We start from the raw sequence: 26889 nt of genomic DNA, 5'->3' as shown, positions 1-26889 counted from the left end.
AAGTGCATGCAAAGTTTCCTGCCCATTTTTTAGGATGGTCTTGCAGATGGGTGGAAGACTTCAGGAACCGCTTGACAACCAGATTGAACATGTGTGCCATGCAGGGCACATGGCTCAGCCTTCCTTGACACAGCGCCGACACCATGTTCTTCCCGTTGTCTGTCAGCATGGTTCCGATTTTCAGTTGACGCTGAGAAAGCCAGGATTCGATTTCTTGATGCATCACACGGAGCAGTTCCTCCCCTGTTCGACTTCGTTCGCCAAGGCAAACCAGGTGCAGAAGAGCGAGACACTGCCAAACCCTGCACATGTGGTATGCTAGAAGGGCACTGTGACTAGTCCCTGCAGTGGGGGCTGAGGACATGGTGGAGGATGAGGAGGTAGACATTGTCGCAGGACCAACGGCGTGACAACGTGGAGGCTGAAGCAGCGTGACCTGGCCAAGTTGCTGGTGTGGCTGTGCAGGAACCACATTCACCCAGTGGGCCGTAAAGGACATGTACTGTCCCTGACCGTAGTTACAGCTCTGTTACAGCTTTGGCAGACAGACAGGCTCAAGGACTGTCCGACCTTCTGTTCGACATATTTGTGCAGGGCTGGTACTGCCTTTTTGACAAAGAAATGACGGCTTGGGACTCTTCACCTCGGCTCGGCACAAGCCATGAGTTCTCTGAAAGGTGTAGAGTCCACCACTTGGAAAGAGAGGGACTGCAGCACCAGCAACTTGGACAGGAGCATGTTCAGCTTCTGCGCCGTTGGACAGCATACTGCTGTCTCTTGGCAATCGCTTCTTTTATCGATTGCTGACGGAATGAGTGACGAGGAGTAGGAGCAGGAGCATCTGGACCAGCAGAAGATAGGAATGACAGACTGCTCCCTTTGGCTGAGGTGGTGGAGATTTGACTGGCTGAAACCGGGTGCGTGCCACTGGGTGATGCAGCGGTAGCTGCGGCAGGCTGGACCACCACATTGGAGCCACGGTTCTCCCAGGCCACTGCATGGCGACGCTGCATATGTTGATGCAGGGCCGTAGTGCGAACATTGGCACCCTGGCCACGCTTCACCTTCTGCCCACATATTCTACATGTGGCCATGTTAACCTCCTCTGGCAGCTTAATAAAAAACTGCCACACCGCCGAGTAGGTCATTTCCCCTCCCTTCCCCCCAACAGTCCGCACTGACTGACTGCTACCGCCGCTGCCTCCGTGAACCCCTGCACCACTACTTCCCGGGCAGGTAGGCTGCTGCAAAACAGGTGGTCTACCCCGGGCACGTTTGGCTCCTGACCTGCAACTGCTGCCACCCTGCTGACTCCCAGCCATGCTACCACCTTGCTGGCTTAGCCATTGCCTCACAGGCAAGCTGCCACCCTCTTCTCCTGATAATGAAGCTCCTTTTGCACCCGGCTCCCAAGTGCAATCGGCTTCATCATCATCAAGTAGTGTCTGTACGTCACTGATGTCCTCCTTAACGGTCTCTGGGTCAGGAGCCTGACTGCTCGCAATACAAGCTCCTGCGCCACTTTCCTCATCACTACTTGCCCGCCTAGCGGAGGAAGTGGCGGATGTTTCATCCAGATCTTGGCTGGGCAGTAGCTGCTGACTGTCCTCTAGTAGCTCTTCCTCGCTGAAAAGTGGAGCTGAGCCCACAGCATATAGTACTTTTAGTGGTAAGGGAACAGAAAAGGACAGAGGCAGGTTGAGGACACAGGGCCTGCTCCCGGGCCATGCCAACTAAGGGTTGTGTCCGACAAACCCACCGACTGTTGGCTGGGGGTGTCGGATGTCACTTGGGATGACGTGGATGACCAAGTTAACCAATCAAGAACCGCTGGGTTGCTGGTCAAGACATGACCACTAGATGACACTGGTAGCCCAGGCCTGTCGCTGCAACTCCTGCTACCACGCTCCCTTACTCTGCTGCGACGGAAACATTCAGGCCTCTGCCACTCCTCTGTGCATGGCCTGGCACTTCTCTGCCTGACATACTTGTAGCTGAACTACACAAATTAAACGGAAATTAAAACACCCCTAAAAGGGACGAATATATTTTTCTTTTTGTACTAAAATAGTCCACTAGACGCTTTCACCACAATTAACAGCAGAAATGCCCTGAGAATATATTTTGCTAGCAGTACTGAAATATGCCCCTATACGCTTTGACCAGAAATAACTGCAGAAGTGCAGTGCGTATATATTTTTCTTGTTAGACTGAAATAGGCCACTATACCCTTTGACTAGAAAACAAAGAGTGAAGTGCGGATATATTTTTCTTGTAGTTCTGAAATACGCCCCTATACGCTTTAAACAGAAATAACTGCAACAGTGCAGTGGGTATATATTTTTCTTTTTTTACTGTAATACGCCCCTATACGCTTTCACCTGAAATAACTGCAACAGTGCAGTGGGTATATATTTTTCTTTTTTTACTGTAATACGCCCCTATACGCTTTCACCTGAAATAACTGCAACAGTGCAGTGCGTATACATTTCTTTTTTTACTGAAATACGCGCCTATACGTTTTCACAAGAAATAACTGCAACAGTGCAGTGCGCATATATTTATCTTTTTTTAATGAAGTACGCCCATATACGCTTTCAATAGAAATAACTGCAGAAGTGAAATGCGTATATATTTTTATTGTTGGACTCAAATACGCCCCTATACACTTTACACAGAAATAACAGCAACAGTGCGTATATATTTTTATTTTTTTACTGTAATACGCCCCTATACGCTTTAAACATAAATAACTGCAGCAGTGCATATATTTCTTTTTTACTGTAATACGCCCTTATACGCTTTCACCAGAAATAACTGCAACAGTGCAGTGCTTATATATATATTTTTTTACTGTAATACGCCCCTATGTGCTTTCACCTGAAATAACTGCAACAGTGCAGTGCGTATATATTATTCTTTTTTTACTAAAATACGCCCCTATACGCTTTCACCTAAAACTGCAACAGTGCAGTGCATATATTTTTTTCTATTTTTACTGAAATACGCCCCTATACGCTTTCACCTGATAACTGCAGCAGTGAACTGAGAATATATTTTTCTTGTTGTACTGAACTACGCCCCTATATGCTTTCACCAGAAATAACTGCAACAGTGCAGTGCGTATATATTTTTTCTTTTTTTTACTGAAATACGCCCCTATACACTTTCACCTGAAATAACTGCAACTGTGCAGTGCGTATATATTTTTCTTTTTTTTACTGTGATACGCCCCTATACGCTTTAAACAGAAATAACTGCAACAGTGTAGTGCATATACAGTACAGACCAAAAGTTTGGACACACCTTCTCATTCAAAGAGTTTTCTTTATTTTCATGACTATGAAAATTGTAGATTCACACTGAAGGCATCAAAACTATGAATTAACACATGTGGAATTATATACATAACAAACAAGTGTGAAACAGAAAATATGTCATATTCTAGGTTCTTCAAAGTAGCCACCTTTTTCTTTGATTACTGCTTTGCACACTCTTGGCATTCTCTTGATGAGCTTCAAGAGGTAGTCCCCTGAAATGGTTTTCACTTCACAGGTGTGCCCTGTCAGGTTTAATAAGTAGGATTTCTTGCCTTATAAATGGGGTTGGGACCATCAGTGGCGTTGAGGAGAAGTCAGGTGGATACACAGCTGATAGTCCTACTGAATAGACTGTTAGAATTTGTATTATGTGGAACAGGGAGACAGGGAAAGGAAAATGCAGCGGCACTACTTGCAAAACACCTATGCCTTCGTGCGTCCGTGTCAAATCCAGGGGAGGCAGCCGTGATGTGGAACCCAGCTGGAGGTGGTGCTCAGCGTGATAAAGTGGTAACTGGATAAAAGTTGAGAAAGAGACGCGGCACTCACCGGACTTCTGAATGCTGGTGACTGTTTATTACAGGTACGACATCATGCGCAGGCAGGGGGGGCGGGATGGCCACAATGTGCGTCGGCGGCGACGGCCGTTTCGCGCTGGGATAGCGCTTCTTCTGGCCGGATAAATAAACAGTCACCAGCATTCAGAAGTCCGGTGAGTGCCGCGTCTCTTTCTCAACTTTTATCCAGAATTTGTATTATGGCAAGAAAAAAGCAGCTAAGTAAAGAAAAACGAGTGGCCATCATTACTTTAAGAAATTAAGGTCAGTCAGTCAGCCGAAAAATTGGGAAAACTTTGAAAGTAAGGGCTATTTGACCATGAAGGAGAGTGATGGGGTGCTGCGCCAGATGACCTAGCTTCCACAGTCACCGGACCTGAACCCAATCGAGATGGTTTGGGGTGAGCTGGACCGCAGAGTGAAGGCAAAAGGGCCAACAAGTGCTAAGCATCTCTGGGAACTCCTTCAAGACTGTTGGAAGACCATTTCAGGGGACTACCTCTTGAAGCTCATCAAGAGAATGCCAAGAGTGTGCAAAGCAGTAATCAAAGCAAAAGGTGACTACTTTGAAGAACCTAGATTATGACATTTTCAGTTGTTTCACACTTGTTTGTTATGTATATAATTCCACGTGTTAATTCATAGTTTTGATGCAGTCATAGTCATGAAAATAAAGAAAACTCTTTGAATGAGAAGGTGTGTCCAAACTTTTGGTCTGTACTGTATATATTTTTTTTTTACTGTAATATGCCCCTATACGCTTTCACCACAAATAACTGCAACAGTGTAGTGCATATATATTTTTCTTTTTTTAATCAAGAACGCCCCTATACACTTTCACCTGAAATAACTGCAACTGTGCAGTGCGTATATATTTATCTTTTTTTACTGTAATATGCCCCTATACGCTTTAAACAGAAATAACTGCAACAGTGTAGCGCATATATATATATATTTTTTTTTTTACTGTAATACGCCCCTATACGCTTTCACCACAAATAACTGAAACAGTGCAGTGCTTATATATTTTTCTTGACGTACTGAAAAGATACTAAGATAGAAGCCACTAAAGGCTATTTAACGTAACACTTGCAGCCCAATAACTAAAAGCTGGAATGACAAAGCTGTCTAATGGCTATATGGATCCTTAAATATTCTTTCCCTGCACTTTTAAATCACATTCCAATCAATGTACCTAGAGCCTTCTGACATCTCTCCCTGCACTAACATGCTGTGAAATGATTCCTCCCCATCCTTTCCCTGCACTTATAAATCCTTTTTTTCATTTATTTTTTTTAAATATAGAGGTTTTTCCAATTGTTGTCCCTAGCGCATTCACACATCTGTCCCTGCACTCTGAACGCTGTAAAATGGCAGACTCTAAAATGGCTGCTGTATTTAAAGGGCTGTGACATCACAGGGCTGGCTGGCTGATGATTGGCTGCATGCAGGCATGTCAATCTGAGTGATCCCGCCTTTTCAGAGTTCCTTGCACGATGTCCTCACATGTGTAGCCGCCATTTTAGGAAAATTGCAATTCGTTACCACGAAGCGCGAGGAAATTCGCATTCGCTGCAAATCAAATTTTTCCTGAAATTAGGATCGAAAACCACTTCCTCACCTTTGATTCGCTCATCTGTACTTGACATATCGTACTTTATGTTAGCTGTAAATTTGGGTCGATATGTTTTACTTTTATTTATTTAAAAAATCTTTTTTCAATTTTTAGTTCTCAGCTTTTTTTTGAAAGATAGTGATACCTCATAAAAAAGGGAATAAGATTCACCATATGTCTAGTTAATGCTGGCATAATTTTATGCAATTTTAAATGTAATTTTATTTTTTTGGATGTAAAAAGCTTAGAATTTTAGAAGTAATTTTAAAATTTAAGAAAATTTTCAAAACACACTTTTTAAAGGGGTTTTCCAAGTAATTTTTTGTTACTGAAGATCTATCCTCTGGATAGGTCATCAGTATCTGATCGCGCTCTCAGCAGCGCCTTGGCCTTCTCCAGCTTTTCCTAGGCCATGTGATGCCACAGTCACATGGCCAAGGTACAGCTCAGCCACAGGGGGGGGGACCCCCTCTGATCAGATACTGATGACCTATCCAGAGCATTGGTCATCAGTATAAAACACTTCGAAAACCCCTTTAACCTCCTAACAGTCACATTAAAATGTAACTTTTTTATTGTAAATTTTTAATGTGTATCTGCAATAAATCTCGCTGGCTTACAATTCAGGGGATACTATTGCATTTTAAACTTCTTAGAGATTATAATTAATTTTATCCTTAAGGACAAATAATATTTCCCCCCTTTGTGTTCCAGCAGTCATAACTTTTAAATTTTTTTCTTCTAAATTTTTTTTTTTTTTTTTTTTTGCAGGATTAGTTGTAGGTCTTTTAGGAACCATTTTGGGGTATATTAGTAAATACCTTTTTTATTATATTAAATTGTTTTATGGATTTTAATTATGGTGTTTACTGTGTGCTAAAAATAAATTTATTATGTGGGTCACTTCAGTGATGATCATGCCATATTTCTATAGATTTTTTACCTTTTTTTCCTTTCCTCCTGCAGCTTGTCAGCTCTGCAACTGCCCCCCCCCCCCCCCCCCCCCCCCCCCCCGAGATTGAAGAGGGGAAGGGAGGCTTTTGCTTTAGCTTCTCCAATCTCTGGTTTGGTAGCAGCTAGATATACGAGCTTTGTATTGTTTGATAGCGGTCATTCCAAGCATTCAAACAATACCCGGCAGCAGTATTTTGATTACATGGGAAGATATCACTGTTAGAAATCGGAATGCAGTGAAAGCACCTGAAAGTGAAAGTAAAAGCAGGTTTTACCCGTGATTATTCCTGAATCGATCTCTAACAATGATATCTCCTGTTAGCATTATCTCAAGCAGGAGCCTGTCACTTTTGTCATGTATGAAAGAGCGCCAGAGGGCTTGGAGGCAGATTTAACTGGAATTGTTTCTGGGCGCCATGTCGCATTTTAAGGCATTAAAACCCCTACAGTAGAAATCCCCAAAAAGTGACCCGCCCCGTCAAAGAATTTATTGTGACATGTAGTGAGTGCTTTGACCACACTGGAGTTTCATCAAAATTCCAATTTTTTTTTTTTTTTTTTACAAGGGTTAACATGAAAAAATGCACTGACATTTTTTTTTACTATTTTCTTCTGAATACAGCAAAACTCTATATTTGGTCCTAAACTGCTGTTTGGGCACACTGCAGGATTCACAAGAGAAAGAGCACCATGTGCATTTAAGGCCTATTTTGGTGATTTATACAGCACTGACTGACAACTGCAGAAGCTCTGGGGTGAAATAAAAAAGGAACAAGCCCCCCTCCCCCGACAAGAATTGACCCCATTTTAGAAATCACACCGAATTTACCAATGGTTGTTGTGAACATTTTAACCCCACAGGTGTTTTGCAAAAGTTCATTCACAGCAGACAGTGCAAAGGGAAAATTTTAATTTTCACACAGGGATGCAATTTCAGTAGCCAATATTTGCTGTGCCCACACACTCTTCAGATTGTTAGACGGGTTCTTCCGGGTACTGAAAAGGCAGATATTTGGATGTAAACTACTGTTTGGGTAGACAGCACATTTCAAAAGGAAAGAGCGCCTTCTGGCTTTTGCAGTGCAGATTTGGATGGATTCATTTACAGGTGCTATTACATGCTACTATTGAATAGCCTCTGGGGTACCAGTACACCCATTTTTTTGACAACCATACGTATATTTTTCTCTCGATGGAGGTGAGTGAGGGCTTATTTTTTGGAAGATGAGTTACTACTATCATTGATTCTATTTTGGGGTAGATACAACTTTTTGATCACTTTTGATTTTGATTTTTGGGTAGAAGGCAGCAAGTCTGCCATTGCTGTTTGGGTCTTGTTATTGTAACATACACCTAGTGGGAAAAATTTAATCTCATCTCTATTCTGCTTTTTCTTTTTTTAGTTTTACCACCTACACATAGAATTTAAGAAAAAATAAATCATAGTTTTTGCATTGCCATTATCTGAAAGTCATATTTTTATTTTTCTAGCAACCGTTTTGTGTGATGGCTTATTTTTTGTGGGTTAAGGTACCATTTTAGAGTAGATATGACATTTTGACAGCTTGATATTATGCTTTTTGCAAGGAGAGGTGACCAAATCTGGCTGTTCTGGGACAGTTTTAAATAAAAATTATATATATTTTATGCCATACACCTAATGGGATAATGTGATATTTTTGTAGATCAGGTCATTACGGATGTGGAAATACCTAAAGAGCATTTTTTCAAGTGGAGTGTTTACCCCAGTAAAATTATCCCTTTGCTCCAATATTGTAATCACTCACATAGATTATCATTTCATTCACAGATATAAAGTTTTAATTTGATTCCAACAAATCTTTCTTGGTGCATAATTTCTTTTGTAAAGAAGTGTGTACGTATACATGTATATAACTATATAACCACATGTATCACATCTTCAAAGAATGTAGCTTGCAACTTTTTTTTTCTTTGCAATATATGCGAGTTACGGTTAACTCCGGTAATCTATTCCAGAATAGACTACAGGAGTACAAAACGGAAACGTGAAGGAACCTTAAGTGTCTTATTCTGCTGTTTATACCACATTTTCTAACGTAAGAAACATACATAATTCTTCTTCATGTGGCCCTTGAGATCAGCCATGTCCTTCCTCCTTCTGGCAATCCTTTGGCAGTGAGATAACTGACTGCAGAAGGAGCCTCCTCCCATTGCTTGATCTGTAACAGGAGGCACAGCATATTAAAGGAGTTATTTGGTCTCAACAGGAAACCAGATGACTCAGGGGATCGATTTGTAATAAGGAATAGATGATTACTTACCTGACAAATCCCACACTGCCGTTCCAATTCTCCAGGCCAGGCTCAGTTATCCTGGTTGCAGTGCACTGATTAGTCCAGTGAATAGCTGCAGTGGTCACGTGTTGTGAATGTGATGTCACCACTGCAGCTTGGAGAAAAGACACAGGCCTGGAGGACTGAAGCGCTCGCACAGGATCTGTCAGGTAAGTACTAATCTATTCTTTATTACAGGTCAGTCCCCTGAGTTGTCTGGTTTTCTCTTGAAACCAAACTGCCCCTTAAGCCCACCCAATGGCTAAGCTTCACCCCCAACCATCTTCCAGACAAAAATGAGATCAGAGGTAAATTAACACTCCCAGTATCTGCATTATTTCCACAAAACAATTTGATTCAGGACCAAGCAACAAATACTGCAGACTGAAACGGGTAGCAAGCATATCAGTGTTTTACAAGAATTCCTTATAAACCACTCAGCTCAATCAGCCAACGTCAAACAATTAGTCCAGTTAACTGGACAAATCATTTTAATTGGAAGAAAGGGCTTCAGCATTTGTCAAACACATTTGGGTCCTTGTATACACAAATGAAACAAACTAAGAAAATGAAATTCCCAATACTAGTTTTCTCCCGTCTCCAAGACCCTAAAATCATAAGACAGTCAAGAGATGATGTTCAAGTAAGTGAAATCTCCCAACTAAACTCTTTAGTTTATGGTAAATTTTATCATATTTCTACAACTTTATATATCAGACAGAAATATTATAATCTATGAGCACAATACCCAGGTCAATATCGGTAAAACCTTCTGCATTCAGGGCATCAGATGTATTTTTGTCTATGTTTTCCAAGCAGAGGCTTGCTAACTGAGGTTCATCAAATAGACGAGCCTAAAAAAAAAAAAAACAAAAAAAAACAAAACTAGTACACAACTGAAAAAGTATAATTAGTAAGAAAATATTTTTTTTATTATAAAAGTTACATCATAAAACTTACAAATATTAAGAGAATGGTATAGGTCCATGAAGAATTATGAATAATTATACACATCGCAATCACCATTATTAACTATTACATTTTGCACATACCTGAGTAAGTAACATGAAAGCATTGTCAGCACGAAGGTTCTTCTTAAGAAACTCTACACAGTGTGCCTCTAGCGCTGGCACCGCATATTTCTTAGCTGTGTACAGAGTAGTCATTACAGTCTCTGGACCAATCTGAACCTCGTCAGAATACAGGAACCTTAAACAACATTTTTAAAATTAGTTTTAATGCACAAAAAACTATGTACACATGTAAAAGGTCTGTGTGATGCAGTAAATAATCAGAAATTTTGAAGGACGAGTAAAAGAATTTCAAAGAGGGACCTAGGTTCCAGTATATTTGATATATCTCCTTTAATCAAACTATTGAAATTTGATATTTTTAAAACATTTACAAATGGGTCGTGTTTATCAAATTAAACAGATATACAGTACATGTTTGACCATGTATGCCCTCTATATGATCACATGCCAACGTCGGATGGCATATATAGTTGAAGTGCTTAATGAGTTCTGGACATGTATAGGGAAACACAAGAGTACAGAAATAGGAAGATGGACTTACTGTTGTACATCATATATTGGAGATACAATCTTAGTTAAGATACAGGATCACAGACCATGTACCGCCTCTGAAAAGGGGTGGTGACAAGAAGCAACTTTTAAAATAAAGAGACTTGTTGGATATAGGAGGTGGATACATTGGCCCCTAAGCATATGAATACAGAGTTTAACTACGGGGTATTTAAAAGGGTTTTCCAGGACCTCTGTATCGGTCATCAGTATGTGATCAGTATGGGTCCAACACGGGGAGACTCCCGTAAGCGCCACTTCCTTCTCGCAGCTTACGAAGCACAGCACTGTATATTGTATAGAGACTGTGCTTGGTATGGCACTCCCTGCCGCCATCTCCACTGCATGCCGCCACGTTCTGTCGGGGTCATCTGCGTCATCGTCCTCCTGCTCCTCTCCTGTTGCTTGGTCAGAAAAACTACCTAATTTTTTATATAATTCCTGAGGGTTTATGTCCTCCTCCTCCTGTGCCAGTTCAGACTCCACAGGCCTCAGGTGGCTGTGAGATGTAGGCGCCACATCATATGTACCCTCGCCGGTCAGATTTATCAGCATCCCCTCCAGGATGTGAAGGAGTGGAATAAAGTGCCCTCCTCAAAGGGGCCTGAGCACACGGCAGGTGTCACGCATGAGCTGCAACTGTCTAATGTTAAAGATACAAGAGGGATTAGCACTGTCCATCTGCATCATCAAGTATCGGTCACAGGTTTCCTCTGCTCATACAGTCAGTCCGACATGTGAAGCGTGGAGTTCCAACGTGTGGAAACATCGCCTATGAGGCGATGTAGAGGAACACAATTCTGCCTTTGCAGCTCAAGGAGAGCATGTTTTGCACGGTAAGAGTGGCTGAAGTGCATGCACAGTTTCACATTTTCAACACATCTTGCAGTTGGCTGGAAGTTCAGGAAGCGGGTGACAACCAGACTGAAGACGTGTGCCATGCAGGACGCATGGGTCAGCCCTAGCTGATACAGTGCAGACACAATGTTCTTCCCGTTATCGGTGACCATGGTTCTTATCTCTATTTGGCCAGGATTCAACTTCTTGGTTGATGAAGCAGAGCAGTTCTTTCACGGTTTGCCCAGGTGCGTAGTGTATATCATTATAAACCATAGGTACAGCTGCACACATCACGCCATGCTTTGCATAGGTGGTATGCTGCAGAACTACTCTGAACTGTGCCTACATTGGAGGACAAGGTGGAGGAGGCAGAGGAGGAGATTGGCACAGAAATCCCATGATTACAACTCGGAGGTGGCTTTGCCATCACCTGGCCAAGTTGATGGTGTGCCCAGGCCAGAACCACATTTAGCCAGTATGCCGTAAAGGACATACACTACTCCCAAAAAGTTAGGGATATCTGATTTGCGGGTGAAATTCCAGGATGAATCTAAAATGCACTCTAAACTTTACAGGTGAACTTAGCATGAACTTCTCTAAACTTTTGAATGCACATGTTCCAACCTATGGGATCAGCTGAGTCGCTGAGTAGAGGCTCGTAACTCTGTACCCCAGAACCTTAATGACCTAAGGGCCAACCTTCAAGAACAGTGGGACGCCATGCCTCAGCGGACAAAAAGTCGACTTGTGAAAAGCATGAGACGTCAGTCATAATATATCACTGTAGCGTGAATTTTTTACGTTGTCCATAAAATTCACCCAAAAGCCAAGAATCCCTAATTTTGTGAGTAGTGTATATTGTTACTGACCATAGTTACAGCTTCACATGTCGGCACTGGCATGAACTGTACCAGACGCCGACAGGCTCAAGGACTGGCCCATCTTCTGCTCAACATACGTGTGCAGCTTTTTTAGAGAAGCAATGACCGCTTTTCTATAATCTCCATGATATGGAAAGGGAGGGACTGTAGTACAAGCAACTTGGCCATGTGCACGTTCACTTCTTCACCTTGGATGCGTGCACAGATAATGTTCTCTCTTTGCCACTGCCTCGGTGATCAATTGCTGGCGAAACACGTGACGAGGAGTAGGAGGAGCATAATGAGAAATAGACGAAGATAAGGAACAACAGCTTCCTTCTGCTGAGGTTGAGGAGCCCTGACTGCTGAAGGTGTGTGGTGTGTGGGCTGCTGGGGGATGCAGCAGTTGCTGCGTCAGGCTGTACCACTACATTAGTGCCACGGTTTTCCCAGGCCACTTTATGGGAATATTTTATTAAGTCACTGGAGGAAGTCAGCGTGGCAATATGCAGGATATATAGGCAGAATGTGAAACGTAATCAGGGTGCTAATGTTTGCACAACTGCCCTGTGTCAACACATGTAGTTGACACTACATGTGTTGACACAGGGCAGTTGTGCAAACATTAGCACCCTGATTACGTTTCACATTCTGCCTATATATCCTGCATATTGCCAAGCTGACGTCCTCCAGTGACTTGATAAAATATTCCCACACTGCCGAGCATGGCATTTTACTCCCACCACTCCGTGCGGATATCTTGTCTCTGCCCTTATGAATCCGTGCACCGCTAGTTGTTTCCTGACAGGTAGGCTCCCGAGTAGCAGATTGTCTACCCAAAGTGCGTTTGGCGCCAGATCTCCCACCCTGCTGCTGTCCCACAGGCCTGCTACCACCCTCACCCCCTGATGATGCCCAATCTTCACCCGGCTCCCACGTGCGATCGGCTACATCATCATACACTACTGTCTGGTCGTCACTTATGTCACACTCACAGTCTCACGGCCACATCCCTGACCACTCGCAACACGTGCTCACACCAGATTATTATCATCATCATCGCTAGCTGCACGCCTAAGGGAGGACACAGCGGACCTCTCCTCCAAGTCTACGTTGGCCTGTAGCTGCTGACTGTTGTCACTAAGCTCTTCTCGTCGAAAAGCGGAGCAGAGCCAGCAGCACACATTACAGATGTAGCATCACTGATTTCGCATAGCGTTACTAACGAATCGCGACATCTTCTCTTTCACTATGAAGGAAACACCAACTGTAACAGCAATACACAACAAGGCCAGTAGATAGCAATGTTAACCTAAAGTATGTAATGACACTACACTATGCCTGATACTCCTCCGCAACCTTTCTCCACACATCGCTCCACATCTTCCCCACTCCTACTCTGCTGTCTGAGTGGCTACACATTCAGTTTCTTTAAGGCCAGAGATTATGTGGCAATTCTGCATCAAATCATCTTCAAAAGCCCTCACATTTGTAGACAATAGCTGGTTGTACCAGCAGCTACAGCCATGTCGAACCTTGCGCCTGGAACTTGAGGAGCTTCCTGCAGCGGGAGTGGGTGCCGGGCTTACTGTCGCAGTCCGAAGTGGCGGAGATCCTGTGTGGGAAGGACGAGGTGTGTGTCTGCCCCATGGATTGAAATAAATAGTAACTACATATACAAACAAATACACACTACTAGAATAAACAGTGCATATATGGCTCCTACTGCTCCTCCAAGTGACATCACCTACTCAAAATTACCAACTAATATATGGGAAGAACATAGGAATGTCAATTACACTAGAAACTCCCCCCATATAGATGCAGACTTTGATACGGTTTTTACTCTCCCTAGACACATTTTCCACGATCCCTCTCACATTTTACTACTTTTTATTAGTAACAGTAAAAATGTCACCCCCCCCCCCCCCCCATATAGATACATACTTAAACAATTTAGCCCATCTGCACCCCAAATATATATACACCTTTTTATCCATACCCAGTTGTTTCTATTACTTTTTGCTTTTATTATTTTTACTTCTTCTGAGTGAAATAATAACGTCACCAATTATTTCGGAACACTGTCAACATATAGGAGCCAAGACTGCCAGTTTATATATAGATATACATACATACACACTCCTGCGTTGCTGTTTGGCCACTCACATTCACACGTGTGGGCCAATACTGCCAACCACGTACGTGTGTGTATGTATATATAATATATATAATACATACATACATATACACACTCACCTAAAGAATTATTAGGAACACCTGTTCTATTTCTCATTAATGCAATTATCTCGTCAACCAATCACATGGCAGTTGCTTCAATGCATTTAGGGGTGTGGTCCTGGTCAAGACAATCTCTTGAACTCCAAACTGAATGTCAGAATGGGAAAGAAAGGTGATTTAAGCAATTTTGAGCGTGGCATGGTTGTTGGTGCTAGATGGACCGGTCTGAGTATTTCACAATCTGCTCAGTTACTGGGATTTTCACGCACAACCATTTCTAGGGTTTACAAAGAATGGTGTGAAAATGGAAAAACATCCAGTATGCGGCAGTCCTGTGGGCAAAAATGCCTTGTGGATGCTAGAGGTCAGAGGAGAATGGGCCGACTGATTCAAGCTGATAGAAGAGCAACGTTGACTGAAATAACCACTCGTTACAACCGAGGTATGCAGCAAAGCATTTGTGAAGCCACAACACGCACAACCTTGAGGCGGATGGGCTACAACAGCAGAAGACCCCACCGGGTACCACTCATCTCCACTACAAATAGGAAAAAGAGGCTACAATTTGCACGAGCTCACCAAAATTGGACTGTTGAAGACTGGAAAAATGTTGCCTGGTCTGAGGAGTCTCGATTTCTGTTGAAACATTCAAATGGTAGAGTCTGAATTTGGCGTAAACAGAATGAGAACATGTATCCATCCTCTGATGGCTACTTCCAGCAGGATAATGCACAATGTTACAAAGCTCGAATCATTTCAAATTGGTTTCTTGAACATGACAATGAGTTCACTGTACTAAAATGTCCCCCCCAGTCACCAGATCTCAACCCAATAGAGCATCTTTGGGATGTGATGGAACAGGAGCTTCGTGCCCTGGATGTGCATCCCTCAAATCTCCATCAACTGCAAGATGCTATCCTATCAATATGGGCCAACATTTCTAAAGAATGCTATCAGCACCATGTTGAATCAATGCCACATAGAATTAAGGCAGTTCTGAAGGCAAAAGGGGGTCCAACACCGTATTAGTATGGTGTTCCTAATAATTCTTTAGGTGAGTGTATATACACACACACACACACACTCCGGCCACCCCCATGTTTTAAAAAAAAACAAACACAATTTTATGTGGCATGTCTTACCCTGACCACCACTTGGCGAAAACTGCCAAATACAATGAAACCAACCACACATTTTACATAGCTATATAGGACATTCTATTGAGGATGGGTGGTTAATTGGTAATGACAGGTTGTCAAAACAAAGTTTCGTTTTCTATCTATCTACTGTATCTATCTCTCTGTCAGAGGAAGTGTACTTATGCCAGTGTACTTATGTATTTAAGCAGTTATACTGTACAACTCTCCAGAACCCATTAAGAACATTGATTGGCCTTCTACCAGTAAATTTCTAGTAATAAAATATGAAACAAACATAAGTGAAAAAAAAGCACAAAAACCCTTTAGATTAGATTAAATTATTTTATTGTTTAAAATAAAAAAAAACATATATACAAATATGTTTGCATACTCATATACAGTACAGACCAAAAGTTTGGACACACCTTCTCATTCAAAGAGTTTCTTTATTTTCATGACTATGAAAATTGTAGATTCACACTGAAGGCATCAAAACTATGAATTAACACATGTGGAATTATATTCATAACAAACAAGTGTGAAACAACTGAAAATATGTCATATTCTAGGTTCTTCAAAGTAGCCACCTTTTGCTTTGATTACTGCTTTGCACACTCTTGGCATTTTCTTGTTGAGCTTCAAGAGGTAGTCCCCTGAAATGGTTTTCAATCACAGGTGTTCCCTTTTAGGTTTAATAAGTGGGATTTCTTGCCTTATAAATGGGGTTGGGACCATCAGTTGCGTTGAGGAGAAGTCAGGTGGATACACAGCTGATAGTCCTACTGAATAGACTGTTAGAATTTGTATTATGGCAAGAAAAAAGCAGCTAAGTAAAGAAAAACGAGTGGCCATCATTACTTTAAGAAATGAAGGTCAGTCAGTCAGCCGAAAAAAATTGGGAAAACTTTGAAAGTAACGGCTATTTGACCATGAAGGAGAGTGATGGGGTGCTTCGCCAGATGACCTGGCCTCCACAGTCACCGGACCTGAACCCAATCGAGATGGTTTGGGGTGAGCTGGACCGCAGAGTGAAGGCAAAAGGGCCAACAAGTGCTAAGCATCTCTGGGAACTCCTTCAAGGCTGTTGGAAGACCATTTCAGGGGACTACCTCTTGAAGCTCATCAAGAGAATGCCAAGAGTGTGCAAAGCAGTAATCAAAGCAAAAGGTGGCTACTTTGAAGAACCTAGAATATGACATATTTTCAGTTGTTTCACACTTGTTTGTTATGTATATAATTCCACATGTGTCAATTCATAGTTTTGATGCTTTCATAGTCATGAAAATAAAGAAAACTCTTTGAATGAGAAGGTGTGTCCGAACTTATGGTCTGTGTGTGTATATATATATATATATATATATATATATATATATATATATATATATATATATAATGGCAACACTGACTAAAAATATAAGTAGTATATAGGTGCAAGGCCCAATGGGAATAAGCAAATACCCAAAATATAAAGTACAGGGCAGCACTCTGAAGTAAAAAAAAAAAAAGACTGTTTATTCACCCAAGTGGTACAGCGATGTTTCAGCTCAATAGAGCCTTTCTCAAGCAAGGAAAATGGACAAAGTGCTGGGTACATATAGTGTGACCAATCAAACATCTAATTACTTATTATCACATAATTAATACAAAACCCCCAAAAAATTACATCAAATGTAAATAAAATATAATTCCATACATAAAAACTTGCAATCACCAGATCAATAATTAGGATGATGTCAAGATACATTAAATTCATATCGTGTATTCAAAATAAAGTGCCAGGTGCAAATCATCTAATAATCATGAATCACATGTGATTGATAAAGTGCCATGTACAGTTAATATGATATGCTAAATCAAAGAGGGGGGGAGGGGCGGGCTAGGGTACACTAACCAGGTGTAGAGCGACATCATGTGTAATATCTGCCAAGTTCGGCATACCGAAATCACCACCGCGCATGCCCGGGTTGCGTTCAATGCCTATAATGGGTCATTACGCTAGAGAGCAAATAGAGCATGCGCATAGATGTCTGACAATCCCATATTGGTAAAGGTAAATAACTAGCGCATGCCCAGAACATCCGAAGACCAATCAAATCGCCATCTTGCTAAATGGACAAATATATATAGAGTCATGTAGGGGCACTAAGAGTCATAAAAAGGGCAAATGACATTGCAAACTTGAAGAATAAGCGGACGTATTCTGAACAGAACACGTCCACTCATCCACTAAGCGAGGGATCATATAGATCTCACCACGTCAATTGGGCATCTATAGACATTCCCCCCTACACGTCAATATAAGCCATTGAGTTATCTCCTCTCAATATTAAACGAGGGCAATATATAAAAAAGTAATATCATTTGGTCCAGGAGCTAGTAACACAACCCGGGTATATTGAGCAGATCATACATAAAAAAAAAAACTTTTAAACATTGTCGCACAAACATCTGGCAAGTGTCTCCAACATCCATATTCATACGATTCGTCTCCAGCACATCTATAAAGAGAAATATAAATTAGTAAAGATTACAAAAATATAATCATTTGTCCAAAATAAACTACCTAACAGATACAAGGAGAATAGATCCCCAAGGGACAAAGGGCAAGCTAGCCTCTCACAAATTCCCAAATTTATAATCAACATTAAGACTAGAAGGTTTCAATGAATTGAGATTATGTATACAGAACAACTGCTTTTTCTTCAACATATTAACTCTATTGCCTCCCCTTCTGGGCATAGAAACTGTGGGGATTTGCTCTGGTAGACAGACTTGCGGACGCAGTATAGAGACAACATCTTTAACTTAAACGGTTCAGTGTTTTATTCACACATCAGGAAAGTGACAACAAAAAGTCAGTTTCAAGGAAAAAACAAACAGTCACCTTGAGTCTGGTGTTTCTTCACACCAGACAGCAACACACAAGTCCTTGGGCGAAACAGAAGTCCACGTGCTTTCATCCAAACAAGATAGCAGGCCTTAATCCCGGCCCAAACTCTCAGGCCCCAACACAGAGACTGGCAAAGCTCCACTGTCAGATGGAGGATAATCCACACCCAGCTAAGACTGCTGGCTGGGTTTTATATCCCTAACCAAAACCCGGCCTGGAAAGTGGGGAACAGCCACCCACCCTGCACTTTGGCTGCTCCCAGTAAGAGCCAGCCCGGATCGGCTTTACAGCCACACTAGCCACACTAAATAACCAATAGTGTCAGTCAGCACTACCTGCCGCTGACACTTAAAATTACCGACTCTTGCCTCACTGAGGCAAGGAACCTCGTGACACATATCTTCCGTCAATGACGGCCCCTTGCCCTTTCCTACATACCTGCCCCCTTTGTTCAACCCTGAGGGGGTGAACACCCGCCAGACAGTGTACCTGGGACAGAGCATCTGCATTTCCCTGTAACCTGCCTGCCCTAACTTTTTTAAAGTTCTGTAGAGACAAAAATCACCTGGTGACCCGAGCATTCCTCTCTTTGGCTTGGCTCATCCACTTGAGAGGGGAGTGGTCGGTTACCAAACGGAACTTTCTCCCCAACAGATAATAGCGGAGAGACTCAAGTGCCCACTTGATGGCCAGGCACTCTCTCTTCACTATACTGTACCAAGTCTCGGCTAGGGTAAGTTTGCGGCTCAGGAAAACAACAGGATGTTCCTCCCCATTGATGTCCTGAGAGAGTACAGCTCCGAGGCCTACTTCAGAGGTATCTGTCTGTACCACAAACTCCCTCTTGAAGTCAGGCGTAACCAACACCGAGGACCCAAACAGGGCCGACTTCAGAGCGGAGAAAGCCTTTTCCGCCTGCTCATTCCACTGGACTGTCACCGACTTGCGTCCATTCAAAAGGCCTGCCAATGGTGCAGCGACTGTAGCAAAGTGGGGGCCAAACCTCATAGTATCCCACCATTTCCAGGAACGACTTGCCAAGTAGTGACCGGTCGTGGCCAATTCCGAATTGCCTAAATTTGGTTTACCTGAGGTTTAATAATTCTGCGCCCAATTACATACCCCAGGTACTTGGTCTTTTCTAACCCTATTGCACACTTTTTGGGGTTAGCGGTTAAGCCAGCCTTCCTAAGGGAGTCCACTACAGCCTGTACTTTAGGTAGGTGACTTTCCCAGACGGTGCTGTGGATAACGATATCGTCCAGGTACGCTGAAGCGTACCGACGATGTGGACGGAGTACAATGTCCATTAGCCTTTGAAACTTGGCGGGAGCGCCATGTAGACCAAAGGATAATACCTTGTACCGATACAGCCCCTCTGGTGGGATGAAAGCAGTTTTTTTCCTTGGCAGCTTCCGTCAATGGGACCTGCCAGTACTGCGAACATGAGATAGGGCAGAAGACACCAGTCCCTCCCATCCTTCGACACCACTCTTTTCAACATATTTTTTAATGTTTGATTAAACCTCTCTACCAGGCCGTCCGTTTACGGGTGATAGACGGAACTCCGCAACTGTTTTGTGTGGAGCAACTTACAGAGTTTTCTCTCATGACCTTGGACATAAAAGGGGTCCCTTGGTCAGTCAGAACCTCTTTAGGCAGACCCACTCGGGAAAACATCTCCATTAAGTTTGGCTGATGTATGACGCCGGGTACCAAGTGGCATAGTCGAGGATGACCAAGATGTGTTGGTGCCCTCTAGCGGACTTCGGTACTGGGCCTATGAGATCCATAGCGATCAGCTCGAATGGAATCTCAATAATCGGGAGAGGGACCAGGGGACTACGGAAATGTGGCTGGGGGCTGGTTATCTGGCAGATTAGGCAAGACTTGCAATACTCTTCCACCTCTCTGAACACACTGGGCCAGTAGAACCGCTGTAGAATCCAGTCTTGCGTTTTCTGCTGGCCCAGGTGTCCCCCAAGAACATATTGGTGGGCTAACTCCAACACGAGCTTGTGATACGCCTTGGGCACCACCAGCTGTTCAATATGTTCACCCCGTAGTTGATTTATCTGGTACAGCATCTCCTGTTGAACCACAAAACGGGGGAACATAGACTCGGCCCCAGGTTGTTGCGGCCCACCCTCAACTATTACCACATTTTCCCAGGCTCAAGACAGTCGGGTCCTGGTGCTGTGCTGTACCAAAATTATCCCCAGAGACATTGAGGTCTGCCAGCTCAGGACCCGGCGGCAAGTCCTCCACGTCTCCCCCTCTTCCACCGAAGTGGCGTTCACCCCTACTGCTGGCCCTTCTGACTCAGGTTCCCAGGGTTCTGGTCTCCCCCCTGAGTCGGGCCACTCTACTAGGGTTACATCTGTCTCCCGGGTATCGGTAACTTTCATATCCGGCCATAGTGCCAGGAAACCGGGGAAGTTTCTCCTAATTATTAACTCATTTGGTAACTTTGTGGCGACGGCCACCTCATGCCTCTACCTGCCGGTCACCGTTGACGAAGGCCAGGGCGGTGGGATAGTCCTTTAAGTCCACATGAATGCACACCACGCCAACTTTTCGGCCAGTATACTCGGCCGGCCGCACCAGGGCAGCTATTACCAGGGACACCAGGCTCCCGGAACCCAGCAGTGCCACCACCAGCGTGTCACCCACTTCCTCCCGGCACAGGTGACTATTATCTACAGTCTCGGAGGTACCTGTGGCGCACAACTTCCTGGCATACAATTAGTGGCAGTAGCCATAGTTGGTATCCATGGGTTCACCCCGACGGGGTCAGTCGGTTCTTATGTGTCCAGGCTCGTGACACCGCCAGCAGACCACTAGGGCTGCAGGGGGTACATCATGGGCAGATTTGGCTGTCACCAGCTGCCGGGTTTAGAGTGGAGATTTCTGCGGTTTTACTGGCCCCCTCCCAAAAGAACCCCCTGCAGATTTCTGGTGGCCTAGTAGCGCTCCACCGGGTCAAACATCTCCAAGCATTATCCGGAGACACCTGGCCGATCCAGTGCTGGAGAGGGCACGGAAAAGCCCTCCAAAACACATTCGCCAACAGCCGATACAACATAGCAGTGGGAGTCAATATGTCAGACTGCAGCCATTTTTGCAATAGGTGCAGCAGATCATAATATTGTGGTCTGGCGGGTTCAGCCGGGTTAAATTCCCACTGATGAACCCGCTGGGCGTGGACCAATACATTCACCCCAAGTCTCGCCAGGATCTCACCTTTTACTGTCGGGTAGTCGGCCGCTTGATCATCGGGGAGATCAAAAAATACTTTGTGGGGACCAGACGCCAGGAGCGGAGCGATGACTTAGCCCACTGGTCTCGGGGTAACTTTTCCCTCACTGCCACCCTTTCGAAGACCGCCAGATAGGTCTCGACGTCATCCGAGGGGGTCATCTTAGGAATTGCAGCGCAAACAGCTTTCCGGGCATCGTGGACGTTCTGGGACGCTCTTGCCGCTTCCAATGCCATTACATGTTGTAATAGCAGCTGGTTAGTTTCTTGTTGCTGCTTGTTAGCCTCCCACTGCTGCAAGTTAGCCTCCACGAGGGCTTTCACGACCGCCTCCATCTTGTCAGGGGACACGGGTTGTAACCTTGCTGGCTTAATGTAGGACATGCACGAATGCCGAATAAAAACTAAATTTTCGGCCTTCAGGCCTGCATCACTGCGTTTGCGCGCATCCGACACCAGTTGTGGGGATTTGCACTGGTAGACAGGCTTGCGGACGCAGTATAGAGGCAACGTCTTTAACTTAAACAGTTCAGTGTTTTATTCAGACATAAGGAAAGGGACAACAAAAAGTCAGTTTCAGTTTCAAGGAAAAAACTGTCACCTTGAGTCTGGTGTTTCTTCACACCAGGCAGCAACACACAAGTCCTTGGGTGAAACAGAAGTCCACATGCTTTCATCAAAACAATATAGCAGGCCTTACTCCCGGCCCAAATTCTCAGGCCCCAACACAGAGACTGGCAAAGCTCCACTGTCAGATGGAGGATAATCCACACCCAGCTGAGACTGCTGGCTGGGTTTTATATCCCTAACCAAAACCCAGCCTGGAACGTGGGTTACAGCCACCCACCCTGCACTTTGGCTGCTCCCAGTAAGAGCCGGCCCGGATTGGCTTTACAGCCACACTAAATAACCAATAGTGTCAGTCAGCACTACCTGCCGCTGACCGGCTCTTACCTCACCGGGGCCAGGAACCTCGGTGACACATATCTTTTGTCAATGACGGCCCCTTGCGCTTTCCTACATACCTCCCCCCTTTGTTCAACCCTGAGGGGGTGAACACCCGCCAGACAGTGTACCCGGGACAGGGCATCTGCATTTCCCTGTAACCTGCCTGCCCGATGTTCCACGGAAAACTTAAAGTTCTGTAGAGACAAAAACCACCTGGTGACCCGAGCATTCCTCTCTTTGGCTTGGCTCATCCACTTGAAAGAGGAGTAGTCGGTTACCAGACAGAACTTTCTCCCCAACAGATAATAGCGGAGAGACTCGAGTGCCTACTTGATGGCAAGGCACTCTCTCTCCACTATACTGTACCTAGTCTCGGCTGGGGTAAGTTTGCGGCTCAGGAAAACAACGGGATGTTCCTCCCCAATCTCATTACTCAATTCAGATTAAGTGGAGATGAAAGGAATTCTGGACATCTGCATTTCGGACCTGTTACTAACAAGAGTGCTTTGTCTGTCTAATTTGCAAACCATGTCCTTGTGTGATTGTAATAATTTTGCGGATAGCCACGTTGTGTCAATTTATCCACCAATACATTCAAAGTAGGGGTGCACCGAAATTCCGGCGGCCGAAATTGGGCCTAATCCATTTCGGCCGATATTGGTACATATCGGCAGAAAATATGGGGCTTGGGATTTGTGGGATTTGTCACCCGCGCCGGCCGGGCGGTTTACTTTAAGTCACTGCATCTTTATTTTACCTTACAATCGTGACGCTCCAGTAACAACTCTGCAGGCAGAGCGGAGGGCGGCGTAACGTCACTTACTCACGTGACGCGCCTGCTCCGCCTCCTTCATTCATAAAGTGGGCGGAGCAGGTGCGTCACGTGAGTAAGTGACGTTATGCCGCCCTCCGCTCTGCCTGCAGAGTTGTTACTGGAGCGTCACGATTGTAAGGTAAAATAAAGATGCAGTGAGTGATTAGTCTGCTGTGAGCAGCAGGGCCGGGGCTGTTATGGGTAGGGGGATCGGTCTATGGCACTGCTATGGGGAGGGGGGATCTGTGCACTGTTATGGGGAAAGGGATCTGTGCACTGTTATGGGGAAAGGGATCTGTGCACTGTTATGCCCATAACAGTGCACATATCCCCCCCTCCATAACAGCGCCACCCACAGATGAATTTCATTCATGAAAAAGAATTATTAATAAAATCATTAAAAAAAAAAGTATTTTAAAAGTATTTGGGCAAAAAGGCAGTTTCGGTTTTCGGTCAAGGGCATCCTGAATTTTCGGTTTCGGACCAGAATTTTCATTTCGGTGCACCCCTAATTCAAAGTAGTGTCCAATATACTGTACTTTGGTCGGACACTATACGTCTTACCCTTAAAAATTGTGAATAAGAGAGATGTCTAACCATTTTCCTTGGGTGATAACTATTATAGCGCAAAACTGTATTGACATCAGTAGGTTTTGTGTAAAGCTGCGTACTTAATTGACCATTGAGAAAGACACAGCAGTGTCCAAAAATTTAACCTCTATGTTGGAATATACCAATTTGAATTGTAATGTATTGTACTGTACTGTACTGGGGATAGAGGGAGATGCTGCCTTTCTCAAAATCCAGTCCATTAGGGAAATAAAGGAGTTGTCCGGGTTCAGAGCTGAACATGGACATACCTCCATTTTCACCCAGTTCATGCTCCGATGCTCTCCTTTGCCCTGCACTAAATCGTGCAGGGCAAAGGCATTTTTTTTGAAGATCAGGTAACGTACCGGGGCTCTCCATGGGGCTGCCAGGAACCCCGGTGACGTCACCGGCACTGATGGGCGGGATTTAGCGCTGCCCTAGCCAGTAAAACGGCTATGGCAGCACTAAAGCTCGCCCCTCATCAGAGCCAGTGACGTCACTGAACACACCGCCGGGCGGAAGTTTACCGCCCGGCAGTGTGTTATTGAAAATAAAAGAGCCCTTGCCCTGCGCGATCACAATTTTTAAGACGTATAGTGTCCGATCAAAGTATATTGGACACTACTCTGAATGTAATGGTGGATAAATTCACACAATATGGCTATCGACAAAAATTATTACAATCACACAAGGACATGGTTTGCAAATTATACAGACAAAGCACTCTTGTTAGTAAAAGGTCTAAAGTGCAGATGTCCAGAATTCCTTTTATCTCCACTTATTCTGAATTGAGTACTGAGATTAGCAAAGTCATCAGACGTCATTGGAACATATTAGGTGGTTGTTAAAGGAATGTTCCAGAGTTCAAATCTCGGCCCTTGTTTTCATATCGCAGGTCAAAAAGTCTGCGTGACCAATTGGTCAAGGCAGGTATTGGGCCTATTAAAATCATTAAACAGACCACATTGAAACAAGCTGGCCTGGGATGCTTTCATAAGGAAAGGAAAATGTTTTACTCACCCCGTTTCGGAGGTTTATCATCACATACGTTTTCATCTTACGTGTGACTCTACCTTCGTTATCTATATACTTTCAAGCCCATGTAATTAATTGTATGTGGGTGAGACTTCCACGGATATGAAAACACGCCTTAATAATCATCGTTACGCAAATCATCGTACGCAAAAAACTTCTCTATTTACCTGTTCCTAAGCATTTATTTATTTATTTGAAATACACTGAAAATGACCTAAAATGTTACATCATAGATTATGATTATTCCTATGCCCAGAAGAAGAGGCAATAGAGTTAATATGTTGAAGAAACCTTCTGCCCTTATTGTCGATTATAAATTTGTGAAATTATAGTGAGAGGCTAGCTAGCCCTTTGTCCCTTGGGGATCTATTCTCCTCGTATCTGTCTGTTACGTAGGTAGTTTATTTTGGACAAATGATTATATTTTTGTAATCTTTACCAATTTATATTTTTCTTTATAGATGATGTGATGGAGACGGATGGGATGAATATGGATGTTGGAGACACTTGCCAGATGTTTGTGTAACAATGTTTAAAAGTTTCTATATGATCCCTCGCTTAGTGGATGAGTGGACGTGCTTTGTTCAGCAAAATAAATAAAATAATGTTTAAAAGTTGTTGTTTTTTATGTATGATCTGCTCAATATACCCGGGTTGTGTTACTAGCTCCTGGACCAAATGATATTACTTTTTTATATATTGCCCTCGTTTAATATTGAGAGGAGATAACTCAATGGCTTATATTGACGTGTAGGGGGGAATATCTATAGATGCCCAATTGACGTGGTGAGATCTATATGATCCCTCGCTGAGTGGACGTGTTCTGTTCAGAATGCATCCGCTTATTCTTCAAGTCCACAATGTAATTTGCCCTTTTTATGACTCTATATATATGTGGCCAATTAGCAAGATGGGGATTTCATTGGTCTTAGGATGTTCTGTATAATATGACAGGCCGAATAAAACTGTAAAAAAACAGATGTGCGCACCATAGGGTAATTCTGTGAGTAAAAAAGTAAGGAGGAAATAACTTGCAAGGCTCACCTTACGTGGTTGTGCAAATGTAGGCACAACGCTAACGAAAGTTGGTATGGTAAGTCTGGACGCTTGATTGTGATGGTCTGCAGCCACGGGATCACGGAGAGTCTTCTAAATTGAGATGCCCGGAGTCCCCAAGAAGATTGGCACAGGAAAATACAAATACGTCCCACGGCGCAAATTACCATCAGCCAGTCGCCAGGATCAGAATAAGAATCTTTTATTGCAATAAGAATCTTTTATTGCAGCGATACAATAAAAGATTCTTATTCTGATCCTGGCGACTGGCTGATGGTAATTTGCGCCTTGGGACGTATTTGTATTTTCCTTAGGATGTTCTGGGCATGCGCTAGTTATTTACCTTTACCAATATGGCCGACGGGATTGTCAGGCATCTATGCTCTATTTGCCGTCTAGCGTAATGACACATTATAGGCATTGAACGCAACCCGGGCATGTGCGGTGGTGATTTCGATACGCAGAACTTGGCGGATATTACATATGATGTCGCTCTACACCTAGTTAGTGTACCCTAGCTGCCCCCCCCCCTCCTTGATTTAGCATATCATTAACTGCATATGGCACTTTATCAATCACATGTGATTCGTGATTATTAGATGATTTGCACTTGGCACTTTATTATGTATACACAATATGAATTTAATGTATCTTGACATAATCCTAATTATTGATCTGGTGATTGCAAGTTTTTATGTATGGAATTATGTTTATTGCACACTATGCATTTTTATTTACATTTACATTTGATGTGTACTGGCAGTCTTGCCTCTTATATGTTGGCAGTGTGCCAAAATAATTGGTGACATTATTCCACTCAGATTAAAAGAAGTAAAAATAGTAAAATCAAAAAGTAATAGAAACAGACTAGGT

General features: G+C 43.5%; 1 protein-coding gene across 2 annotated transcripts in view; it reads right to left on the bottom strand.

The window, feature by feature from the left end:
* Positions 1-26889, bottom strand: part of BTBD2 (BTB domain containing 2) — a 510757-nt gene that overhangs the window by 350975 nt on the left and 132893 nt on the right. For both annotated transcript variants that reach the window (XM_040417771.1, XM_040417770.1), the window contains exons 3-4: positions 9814-9970; positions 9510-9615 (exon numbers count right to left, since the gene is read on the bottom strand). In XM_040417771.1, coding sequence (XP_040273705.1) covers positions 9510-9615; positions 9814-9970 — 263 coding nt within the window. The remainder of the gene's footprint in view (positions 1-9509; positions 9616-9813; positions 9971-26889) is intronic.

This window comes from Bufo bufo, chromosome 2, assembly GCF_905171765.1.
Source record: "Bufo bufo chromosome 2, aBufBuf1.1, whole genome shotgun sequence".
In the NCBI taxonomy this organism is placed as follows: Eukaryota; Metazoa; Chordata; class Amphibia; order Anura; family Bufonidae; genus Bufo; species Bufo bufo.
Note: the sequence above shows the minus strand (reverse complement) of the source record. Positions and strands in the feature narration are given on the sequence as shown.